Genomic DNA, 12,161 nt, shown 5'->3' with positions numbered 1-12,161 from the left:
CTGCTCACTAAAATCATAGATGATTTATGTAGTTCTAAACAATATAGTTTTTTTTGAAAGAGTAATCACAATGATCAAGTTTTATCCCAAATGATTACTGAAGCTGACATGAAGTTTTGAATAGATAACTTAAAAAATTTGTCCATTTCCATAAAATATCTATACCTACATAATTCATAAAAGTAATCTTAAGTGCCAATATTTCAAAGATTCCTTTAAAAGAAATTATTCTCTAACTCTAATAATCCTATCTTTAACATGCAATTTATTTTGGTAATCTTTTGAAAATAATAACAATTTTCTTTTTAATTATATGAACTATTAACTATGCAGCTTACATGACAACTGATTATATATATAAATATATGGTTTATGGTTTAAGAATTTATGATGTACACTGACTGGGTTATCAGTGTTATGAAACTCAGCTGAGATAAACATCAGTGAGTTTAACAGTTACCTGGTAATGTCCTAAAACATGATGCTAATATCAACTGGAGTGTGTAATTACACAGGACCAACCACAAACCCTGGGGATTAAGAAAACAACAAAATACGTAACCAACAGCATTATGGTACTGAATATGCTGGCAGCTGCTGCATTTGTTTTTTTCAATGTGAGAGCCTTTATTTCATTTTTAGAACTTGTTTACATGGTTTATTCAAGTTTTAATTCAGTTTTAATATTAATAATTGCAAATGGTAAACAAAGCAAACCACTTAGCCCTCAGTTATAAGTAGATAATTCTATTTTCTACTTCATTTATATTAATGAAAACTGTCCATGGATACACAGGAGCATAATTTTATTTAAAATGAATTTCTATAGATTATTTTACCTTAACAGAGAATGAAAATGAAGTCACAATAAGAATAAAAGTAAACCAGAGTAAATAAATTCAGGAATTTGTAACTAACAATTGGGTGTTTTTAAATAGTAAGAAAACCCAAACAATAGCTATTATAATCACGTAAAGGGCCCTTGTCTAAACAGCCACTGATCTAAGTACTAGTCATCAGTCATCACTTAGAAACAACCACATTTTTTGTACAGACAAGAAAAAAAAACTGACAGACTGTGACTCCTCAAACAAAACAATAAACAAAGTAGATCATTAACAACCTAGGAATTATGAAAAAATGTCTTAGGGAATTAACTTCTTTATCAAAACTAATGAGGCTCTAAACACACCTGAACATTTTCCAGAATCTCCTGGACTCGATTCAGTAAGGCTTTCTTCCTACTAATCTGTTTTCGTGCTTCTATATCAAGTGCTTTTTGCTTCTCTTGTTGCATTTCTTTTCTTCTCTCAACACAGAGCTGTGAAAACAGCAAATTATTTAGTAAATTATTTTTTTTAGTAGCAAAAATAATGTATGATCAGTAAGAAACTTTAAAACCCAGTTAGTAACAAAAGCAATGGTTAAGTGACCAAAAAAATCTGTGAAAACTTGTTCATTTTTATCAAATGCTCTTAAATGAACCAGATAATCATTTTTCATCACTGAAAAAGCAGTAAATTCCTGTTCAGTTAAATATCAGTTAAACCCATCAGTTTTTATTCACTCTGTCAAATGTTTTACTCATTTTTACCTTAAAAATAAACTATAAATAGTCCTGATTAAAAAAAAAAGATCCTCTTTGTCATCATTCCAAGAGAAAATTATTTCTAGTTCTTTATATTTGTAGGCTTCAATAAAATGGTATGGGATCTGAAATAAAATTAAAAGCTACAAGTTTTAAATTAAAACAACTATGAGACTTCACTAAATACCCCCCAAAATTTAGTTAAGTTGACAAAAGATGTAAATAGTCAATGCCGGAAAGGAAGTAAAAAATAAGAAACAATTTTTATGAAATTGTAAATTAAACCAACCATTCTAACAAGAAATTTTCTAAAATGTTCAATCCTTCAGGCCAAAAAGCATGCCACTAAATTGTCTATTTCCAAGTCAAAGAGAGAAAGTCCAATAGAGACCAAAAAATTCAAGACAATATTTTATTTGTTTTTGGTTAAACAAACCAGAGTATATGAATGTAATGAAAGTAATGGAATATTATCATACAATATGAATTAATAAACATGAAGAATTCAGAGATGAATGGGAAAACAAATAAAACTAATGCAGCATGAAGTGTGCAGAACAAAAACTATACATAAAAACATTAAAAGAAAGAATAAAATGAATGAGAAAGCATTTACTGTGTGCTTACTATATGCAAAATACTGAGGATACAATGAAATTGTTTTTGTTTGTCCTTCATTCTAGAAGACTATGATATCAGGGAGGTGATGACATGGCTGCAAATGAGTTGGATTTAAGTGAGGGGGTGCTGTACAGAGTCATCAGTCTCACTTTCTTCTCCAGGGCCATCTAGGTCCACTGGCCAGATATGGATCAGGAAGACTGAAGATGACCCTGGATGCAGAGGGAGACAAGCTATCTACTAGGAAAATACAAGATGCTGTTAAAGTAGAACTGACAGAATGCATATCTTGGGAAGAAGTAATGAAAAACTGAGGATGACTGATTGAAAGCTCAATCCAAAGAAGGAAAGTTTGAATAGTGGGCTAGGTACGATGATAGTTTCTTTCTACCTTATGTCCCTTATACTGTTATTTACTGTTCTTTACCTTTATAATAGTCTCTCATTTCTCCATCTTTCAGTTCTTTCCTGGCTGTCAACCCTAAACTAGCTACCCTCTTCTTTCTGCCCTATCCCAACCACTGAATGAATCAATTCAACTATATGCTGTCTTCTACATTCAAATCCTTTGCCCCACTATCCTATTGCCAATCATTCTTTGCCAAACCCCAATCTTGGGATACACATACACTTTGCCATCTTTGCTCTATTCCTGGCTACTAAACTGGGTTGGGAGAAAGTCACAAAACTAGGCTGATGGCATCCACCACAGATTTATGTTACATGAACTCAACTGGGACCCTCACTGTATCCTTTATACTTTCCTAATTAATTCACACACAAAATCCCACCCATTTACCACAATGGCTACTCCAAACATTTCCATTCTTTTTTCAAGAATCTCACTGAACCCTTTGCCCCTTTTTAGCAACAGAAAACTTTGCTTCATTTTTTTTCTTTTAGGATTTTGCAAGGCAAATGGGGTTAAGTGGCTTGCCCAAGGCCACACAGCTAGGTAGACCAGATTTGAACCTAGGTACTCCTGACTCCAGAGCCAGTGCTTTATCCACTCCACCACCTAGCAGCCACCAAACTGCCCCCTTCATTTGTTGTTTAATCATTTTCTATTGTATCTGACTCTTCGTTGCCCCTTTGGGAATTTTCTGAAGTGGTTTGTTATTTCCTTTTTCCAGCTTCCAGATGAGGAAACTGAGGCCAATAAGGTAAAGTGATATCTTTCCCAACATCTCCTTCACCAGTCTTACAGGAAGAGGTGACCCTTCTCCTTGTCAAAGTAAATCCCTTTAACTGCCCATATGTTCACATTTCATCTCACCTTCCTCAGAAGATTATTCCCTCTAACATATCTCCTCTCCATTAATCTTCATTTTCTTCCCATCTACTATTTCCCTGCTGCCTAAATAAACTTCATGGTTCCTTCATCTTTACAAGACCCTCGCTCCTAGCTGTCATTTTCTAACTCTCTTCCATTTACAAAATAGACTCCATTTGGAACTATGCCCAAAGGGCAACAAAAATGTGCATACCCTTTGACCCAGCAATACCACTACTGGGTCTATACCCTGAAGAGATGAGGAAAAAGGGTAAAAACATTACTTGTACAAAAATATTTATAGCAGCCCTGTTTGTGGTGGCAAAGAATTGGAAATCCAGTAAATGTCCTTCAATTGGGGAATGGCTTAGCAAACTGTGGTATATGTATGTCATGGAACATTATTGTTCTATTAGAAACCAGGAGGGACGGGATTTCAGGGAAACCTGGAGGGATTTGCATGAACTGATGCTGAGTGAGATGAGCAGAACCAGAAAAACACTGTACACCCTAACAGCAACATGGGAGTGATGTTCAACCTTGAAGGACTTGCTCATTCTATCAGTGCAACAATCGGGAACAATTTTGGGCAGTCTGCAAAGGAGAGTACCATCTGTATCCAGATAAGGAGCTGTGGAGTTTGAACAAAGTGCAAGGACTATTCCCTTTAATTTAGGAAAAAAACAGATAGCTTATTGTCTGATCTTGTTACCTCTTAGACTTCTCTTCTCTTTAAGGATATGATTTCTCTCTCATCACACCCAATTTGGATCAAGGTACAACATGGAAACAAAGTAAAGACTGACAGAGTGCTTTCTGGGGGGGGGAGGGGGGGAGGGAAGCAAGATGGGGGAAAAATGTAAAACTCAAATAATATCTTTAATAAAAATAAATTTAAAATTAGAAAAATAGACTCCTAGGAAAATCTATTTCCATATAATCCATGCCTCCATTTTCTCTGTCACTTTCATATATTCTGAACTCATCATTTAAACTGAAACTGCTCTCTCCAAAATTACCAATGATTTCTTTTATTTTATTTTTTTAGGTTTTTTTGCAAGGCAAATGGGGTTAAGTGGGATGCCCAAGGCCAGACAGCTAGGTAATTATTATTATTATTATTATTATTATTATTATTATTATTATTATTATTGTTGTTGTTGTTGTTATTGTTATTATTATTATTATTATCATCATTATTATTATTATTATTAAGTGTCTGAGGTCGGATTTGAACCCAGGTACTCCTGACTTGAAAGCCACTGAAAAAGCCACTTGAAAAAAACCCACTTGAAAGCCACTCTATCCACTGTGCCACCTAGCTGCCCCCAATGATTTCTTAATGACAACACTCATTAAACTTTCCTCTCTTCATCCTTCTTGACCGCTTTCTGTGTGTTCTTTGTCACTGACCATCAATTATTTCTCCTAGACACCCTTTCCACTCTAAATTTTTCAAACAGTTCTTTCCTCTGGTTTTCCCCTCTGCTGATTCCTCATCCAGGTCAACTACTGACCATAGGGGTCCCCAATGTGCTGCCCTAAACCTTCTTTTCTTAATCCAGTCTTGACTGGCGATCTTACCACTCTAATGGGTTTTATGATCTCTCTGAAAATAATTTCCAGATCTTTATATCCAGCCCAAGTTTCTTTCCTAAACTCCAACCAACTGCCTCTTGGATATCTCAAACTGCATGTTCTATAGACATCACAAACTTGACACATCTAGAACAGAATTCATCTTTTCCCACAAACCTCCTCTTCCCTATTACTGTCAAAGCTGTACCCAGGGCTACAATACAGTCAAAGTACTATCTTTAACTCCTCCCTCACACTCACCATATATATCCTTATCTGTTGTCAAGTCCTGTTCATTTTACCTCCACAACATCTCTGTATATTTCCCTTTCTCTCTACTCACAGAACTATCACCCTGGTAAAGGTCCTCATCATTTCACACCTATACTATAGTAATAGCCTGCTGGTGGGTCTGCCCTTATCCACCTGTAATCTGAACTGCAAAAAGGACATTACTAAAGCATAACACTATGTCAACTCCTATTCAATTAATTCCACTGAAGCTCTACCACCTCTAGGGGTTACTATAAAATCCTCTGACTTTTAAAAGCTCTTCACAACCTAGTTCCTTCCTATCTTCCCAGAGTTCTTAATCATTTTTTTTTACACCGCACTGTACTCTATAGTCCAAAAACAATAGCTTTCTTGTTGTTTCCCCTCCCCATGGCCCTCCATCCCCAGACTCTGTACCTCTTGGCTTCCTTCAAGACTCAAATGAAAAGCCACCTTTTTTTTTAAAAAGGCTTTCCTAATCTCACTCAACCCCTAAAGTTACTATCTGCCTTTTAAGAATACTTTCTATCTATCTATATTTATCTAGATAGCTAGATATCTATCTATCCTTCTTGTATATTTTCTTGAATGTTCTCTCCTCCATTAGAATTCAAACTTCTTGAACAGGGACTATATTTTTGTCTTTCTTTGTATCTCTAGTTTTAAGTCTAGTAGTTAGAACAAAGAGCTTAATAAATTAATGTAGCATTAATGTAGCTAGCATGTGTCTGGCAGGAAATGAACCAATTTTCTGACTCCGAGGCCATCCATCTAAGTATAATTCCAAATTTCCACTACAAGAATGAATTTATATATTAAAAACAGACTTCCCTCTCCCCGGTTAGTGTGAAAGGATGGGACTAATAAGAAAAAGCCAACTGACTTCATTTATCTAAAATATTAATGTTAGCAACAGAAATTATTTAGGTAGAAAAAAATATAACCTAGCTATCAATTGGAAATAAAGTAATTTTACCAATGGAGAAAGCACAGCAACTCCATGGAAACGAATGAGTGAAATGTTTTCAGGTTGACCGGGTGGAAAAGTTTCTCCAGATAGTGACTCTCCTTGGATTCTGGCAAGACTTTTCTCACAAAACTTCTCATAATCCTCCATTATCAGACAATTAAGCTGCAAGAATAGAAATAATATTAATATTTTTTAGAAAAAACTAAAAAACTTGAAAATATACTGTAAGGTATTTGTAAATTTACTTATTGTAAAGAAATATCTCTCTCAAGTTCACAGTGCTTGCTATTTAAATTGTTTATTCAGAGAACTAAATACATGAATTTAATACTTACATAGTGACTAAGTCAAATAGATGAGGGCATATAAAGGTGTACTGCACTTCGTGTAAATGACACGTTTATAGGTATGAACCCGGATTTTTTTAAAGGGTTTTGCAAGGCAAATGGGGTCAAGTCGCTTGCCCGAGGCCACACAGCTAGGTAATTATTAAGTATCTGAGGCCAGATTTGAATTCAGGTACTCCTGACTCCAGGGCCAGTGCTCTATCCACCTAGCCACTCCATGAACCCAAATTTTTAAAAATCAGAATGACTTTAAGTACAAAAGGAATCTAGCATTAAATGGGGGGGGGACAGGAGAATCTCTTTGATACCCACATAATTAGACCTGTCAAATATGAAAAAAAACGATCTTTGAACTCATAAATTTTGATGTTGCCTCTAATGACATAAACTGTATAACATACATATACAAATTTTATCTATGTATTTATCCCTTGAATTCATTCCCCAAAATTCACCCAAAATGCTAGAGGCATTTGGGACATAATATAGAAAAAAAAACTATACCTAACCATGTCAATAAAACTTTCCCTTTTAAAAAATAATAGTCAGATAAGCTAATATCAATGAGATAAGACTATATATTAAGAATATGCTTTATTCTATGACTCTGGCCATGGTCCTTTCTAATGTATGAATGTAAGAAATGCAAACACTCCATGACTGTGTATTAAAGTACTTTTATTACTGAAAATTTTAATGATGACAAAAAGAGCATAATTCTCTTAGTAATGCTACTATTTCTTTGTAATGGTATGTATAAAAGTAACCAGAAAGAAACTACCTATGTAATTCACATTCGTATCAATCAAAAAATTGTTGGATGCCCTTGGAGTGTGAAAAAATTTTTTAAAGTTTACTAAATTAAAAAAATGGAAAATTTTTTAAGATGTAAATATTCTCAGTATAGATATATCCCATTATAAGGAAACCAAATAAAAAAGATATTTAAGTACTGACTTTCAAGTCACTATTTAACAAAGACACTCCAGAACAGAGAAGTTTTAAAACTTAATGGGATTTTAAAACTGGAAGAAACTGAAGATAATCTAGATTAGTCCCTCATTTAGCAGGTGAAAAAACCAAAGAGGGGAAGTGATTTTTCCAGGGGTCACATGGCTAGTTATTTAAAACTAAAGTGTTCAGAGCCCTAACGACTAACATTCAGCTGGAAACAAAAATAAAGAATTCTTGAAATTAAAATAAAATGAATGGAAAAATGAAATTTAGTTTCCTTATCTAAATTTCTCCTTTATTCATACTAATAAGACTTCTTCAGTCATTCTAATTATTAACACGAATTTGACCTTGAAAAATCTTCCAAGAGAAATTCAAATGGTATCACAAAATTTTGATGTCAGTTTTTTCCAATGAGTTTTGCTTCATTGAGACAATCTGCATACTTATGTACAACACTGGACACATTGAAATTCTCATTAAAACATCAGATAACAAGAGCTAACCTTTATATAGTGCTTTAAGGTTTGCAAAATGTTTACATCCCCATTTGCTTTTCACAACAGCCCTATGAGGTTTTAGAATCATTTTACAAATGAAGAGAGGTGCAAATCATTTAAGTGACTTACCCAAAGTCACACAGCTAATTTAAGGTTTCATTCTTTGTGTATTTACATTCCCTGTGACACAATGCTTAGATCACAGTAAAGGTTTAATAAATATTGCTGATTGATTTGAACCCAGGTTTTCCTGACTCCACTTAAAGAATTCTTCTCTTCCCAGAAGAAAAGCAAGAAAACTTAAATGATCCTTGTTTCAGTGTGAATACTAAAAAAGTTTTAATTAAATAGAAAAGCATCTATTTTCCAATATTTTATTATGCACTGTATCTAATAACTGTACTTCCTAACACAATAAGCTAAACTTGATATTCCATTTTGCCTCTGTCAACTAACTGCCAAGTTCTACAAGTTTGTTTCCTGAGAATCTTGGAAACAAAATACCCTAACAATACTACATATCAAACATATAGTTTCAAGTTTTATTTAGAGAGGGTCTCTTGCAAAATGCAAAAGTGATTTAGAAATGGGAATATTGTATCTGCTAGATCAATTTGATCTAAAGAAACATCAATCAATGATTCCCATTTCCTTCAAAAAAGAAACTCAAACATTCATACAGGAACAGAAGAATTTATAGAAGGACAATCTCTTTGGCAATCCTCTCATGGCAAATTAGTACCTCTGAATGTCAACCATTTAACAAGTGAGTAATCTATGTTACATATGATTAAACAGGTGGATGCTGAATTACTCACATCACAATCCACTGTTAATAAGTTTTACATAAAGACCACAAAACCACCCCAACTGTATAACTCGATTGATTTCTTCTTGTATGGCTGCTCATGATTTAGACATAATTGGGTGGTCAGCCCTTTCCTTTAGCCAATAGTTTAGGATCCCATTCATTATTAATTCAGCACTCTAGTAATCTAATATTCCCTTTGTTTCAAATCTCTGAAAATTTCAGATACAACGATGCAAAATGAGACAGTTACTATGGCAATCTAGGCCAACAGAATTTAATTATCCATTTGGTCCACAACTTCAGAGAACTCATTTTTATTCCTATCTCCCTTGTTCCCTATATTCAAAGAAGTTAATAACTCTTATCAATTCTACCAGCTCAACTATCATCCTTCCTATCTGTCCCCCTCCATTCAAATGAATCAGCTCTCATAATCTTTTACAACAATAACTGGTTTCCATAATTCCAGTCTCTCCCCCTTCCAATTCATCTACCAAATAGAAGCAAAATTAATATTCCTAGTACATAAGTTTGAGATTACATCAATCTCCTACTCAAAAATATTCAGCTGGCTGCCTACTGCCTCCAGGTCCAAATATAAATTTCTCAGTCTGGCCTTTAAAGTTCTTCACAATCTGGTTCCAGTCTACTTTTCTAGACTCATTTTTAATCTCTTCACTTTCAAGATTCTTACTTTCCAGCCAATCTAGCGTTTTCTTTTTGCTATTTCCTGATCTTAGCATTCTAATTTCAGCTTTCAGAATTATGAACTTTGAACAAAGACCAAAGACTATTACCATCAAATTAGAAAAAAAATTCTATTATGTAATTTTTACTATCACATACTTTATTTTTCTTCCTTATGGATATGATTTCTCATCACATTCAATTTGGATCAATGTACAACGTTGCCTTACAGAATGCCTTCTGTGGGGGGTGAGGGGAGGGAAGCAAGACTGGGAGGAAAATTGTAAAACTCAAAATGAATAAAATCTTTCCTAATTTCAGCTTTCAAAGCAGGTAAAATCTTCCCTACCCAATTCACTATTCTCAGCCCAGTCTAAGGAAATCGTATCACCCTTTCAGGGCCAATACCTCTAGATTGGTCTACCACTTAGCCACTAGGATCTCTCCATACTCAAATTATCATACATTTACTCATTTGTTTTATATATTGTTTTACCTAGTAGAAATTAAACTCCTTAAAGGCAGGACCACTTTTTTTTTCATTTTTGTCTTTAAATGCCTAATGTCTGACCAGGAACTCGGCGAACACTAGCTGAATTTAAGACTTGAATCTTTTGCTACAAACGAGTTAAACGCTCAAGAATGCCTGATGCCCATTCCGCAAGAGAAAAGCAAAGAGAGGGTCATCCGCCTCTCCCAAGCGCTCAGGAAGGCATACAAGCAATTCCCGGCATAGAAAAGAATCGAGCGTCGGTTTTTGTGGTCTTTTTCCCCCCTGGTTTAAATCAGGTGTGTAGCGGCAACCCACGGCGCCGCGGGGCTCCCCCTGCCCCACCCAACCCCACCTACCCCCACAAAGCATCCAGCTCGGTCCAGGCGGCGCCCGCAGTTCCATTAACCCCATCATCATCCCTCATCATCCATCATCATCCCTCGACTTACCAGGAATGCACCCCAGTCTCCCCCGCCCCCCGAGCCAGGCAGTGTAGACGAGGGCTCCCTGGGGCTGCCCCTTCCGCGCGGGCGCTGCCTCCTCCCCGCACCCCAAGCACCCACCTAATGCCCTTCCGCAACCCCCAGTGCCCTTCCCTTCCGACTCTCTCTCTCTCTCTCTCTCTCTTTCTTCCTCCACGACCGCAGGAGGAGACAAAGGGATCAGGCTACATCTGCAGAGAGCAGCCCGCTCCGCCGCCGTCTCCTCCTCCTCCTCCCCGCCATATTATGGGTCTCAAGGCGGCAACGCCGGCACCTGGCAACCGCCGCCGCCGCTTTCACCCCGCCTTCCAGGCAGGGCACTTCCGGTGCCGGAGGGCGGGAGTAGGCCCACAGCTTCCGTTCCGGGGCTACCCGACTAGAAACTACAACTCCCGAAAGGCCTAGCGCGTCGTCTCTGATTTCCAGGATTGCACGAGCAGTTGCCCTCCGCACCCTCTCCTCCCCTCCCTCTAAAGGATGCGGAGTGAAAGTAGGAAAACCGAGAAACATTATATCTGACAACAGCAACATGGGGCAACGATCACAAACGATGGACTTGTGCCTTTCAGCAGTACAATAATCAAAAACAGTTTTAAAAGACTTCTAGTGGAAAATGCCAACCATATCCAGAGAAGGAAATGTGAGTTTAAATCAAGACAAAGTTTATTAAATTCAATTTTTAAAAGTTGTATTTTGTATTATGTCATTTTTTTCTCTTTTCTTTCTTCCGTTTGGATTTGATTCTTCTCTCACAACATGATCAATATGGACCTTCAGCTTGGTTATAAATGTAGAGGCTATATCTGATTGTTTTCTGATAGGGGGAGAAGAGGGGGGAAGGGAGAAAGGGAGAAAAATACAAAACTCAAAACCTTGCAAAAAAAGATTGGTAAAAACTACTCGCTGCATGTACTTGGAAAAACAAAATACAAAAAAGCAAGTTGGCAGAAGCGAGAAGTCTCTATTAACTAAGTCATCTGTTAAAACAAGTCAAAACTGAAAGAGATTTTACAATGCTGCCTAACAAATTAATCTGATCTCTTTAGTACTTTACTTGAAAAACACCGACTTGGGGGCGGCTAGGTGAGGCAGTGGATAGAGCACCCGCCCTGGAGTCTGGAGGACCTGAGTTCAAATGCGACCTCAGACATTTAATAATTACCTAGCTGTGTAGCCTCGGGCAAGCCACTTAACCCCATTGCCTTGCCAAAAAAAAAACCGACTTGGCTACTCTGGGCTTAAGTCTATCTATGTATGTATTTCCTGTTTCTCAGAGAGACCCAAAGTATTTAAATGATTTGCCCAAGGTCGATGCTATAAGGTAAGTGACAAGGAGAAAGCAGTTATTTTACTAATAATGAGGAAATTACTCCAGAGAGTAATGTGATCAAGGATATACACAGAATGTTCATTTAGTGAATGGAAAAGCCAGTACTTGAAGCCAAGTTCTGTTCTAAGAACAAGGGAAATGTGTTTACAAATGGGGGTGTAAAACAAGTGTCTTATGTCTTCTAAGGAAAAGCCTATATTCACCAGGGTCCTTTCTGTAAACAATTGGGATTGAAATTTGATAATATAGATAAA

At 36.3% G+C, this 12,161-nt stretch overlaps 1 protein-coding gene across 7 annotated transcripts in view; it reads right to left on the bottom strand.

Moving 5' to 3' along the window:
- CCP110 (centriolar coiled-coil protein 110) overlaps positions 1 to 10,890 on the bottom strand; it is a 45,203-nt gene extending 34,313 nt beyond the window's left edge. For 5 of the 7 annotated variants that reach the window (XM_074208375.1, XM_074208376.1, XM_074208378.1 and 2 more), the window contains exons 1-3: positions 10,659 to 10,889; positions 6,310 to 6,465; positions 1,193 to 1,321 (exon numbers count right to left, since the gene is read on the bottom strand). In XM_074208375.1, coding sequence (XP_074064476.1) covers positions 1,193 to 1,321; positions 6,310 to 6,450 — 270 coding nt within the window. In that variant the 5' untranslated portion in view covers positions 6,451 to 6,465; positions 10,659 to 10,889. Of the gene's footprint in view, positions 1 to 1,192; positions 1,322 to 6,309; positions 6,466 to 10,451; positions 10,513 to 10,658 lie in introns of those variants that run through there. The other 2 variants (XM_074208373.1, XM_074208374.1) reach the window with 2 other exon arrangements.
- Positions 10,891 to 12,161: the final 1,271 nt, after the last annotated feature.

The sequence above is a fragment of the Macrotis lagotis genome, chromosome X, assembly GCF_037893015.1.
Source record: "Macrotis lagotis isolate mMagLag1 chromosome X, bilby.v1.9.chrom.fasta, whole genome shotgun sequence".
NCBI lineage: Eukaryota > Metazoa > Chordata > Mammalia > Peramelemorphia > Peramelidae > Macrotis > Macrotis lagotis.
Note: the sequence above shows the minus strand (reverse complement) of the source record. Positions and strands in the feature narration are given on the sequence as shown.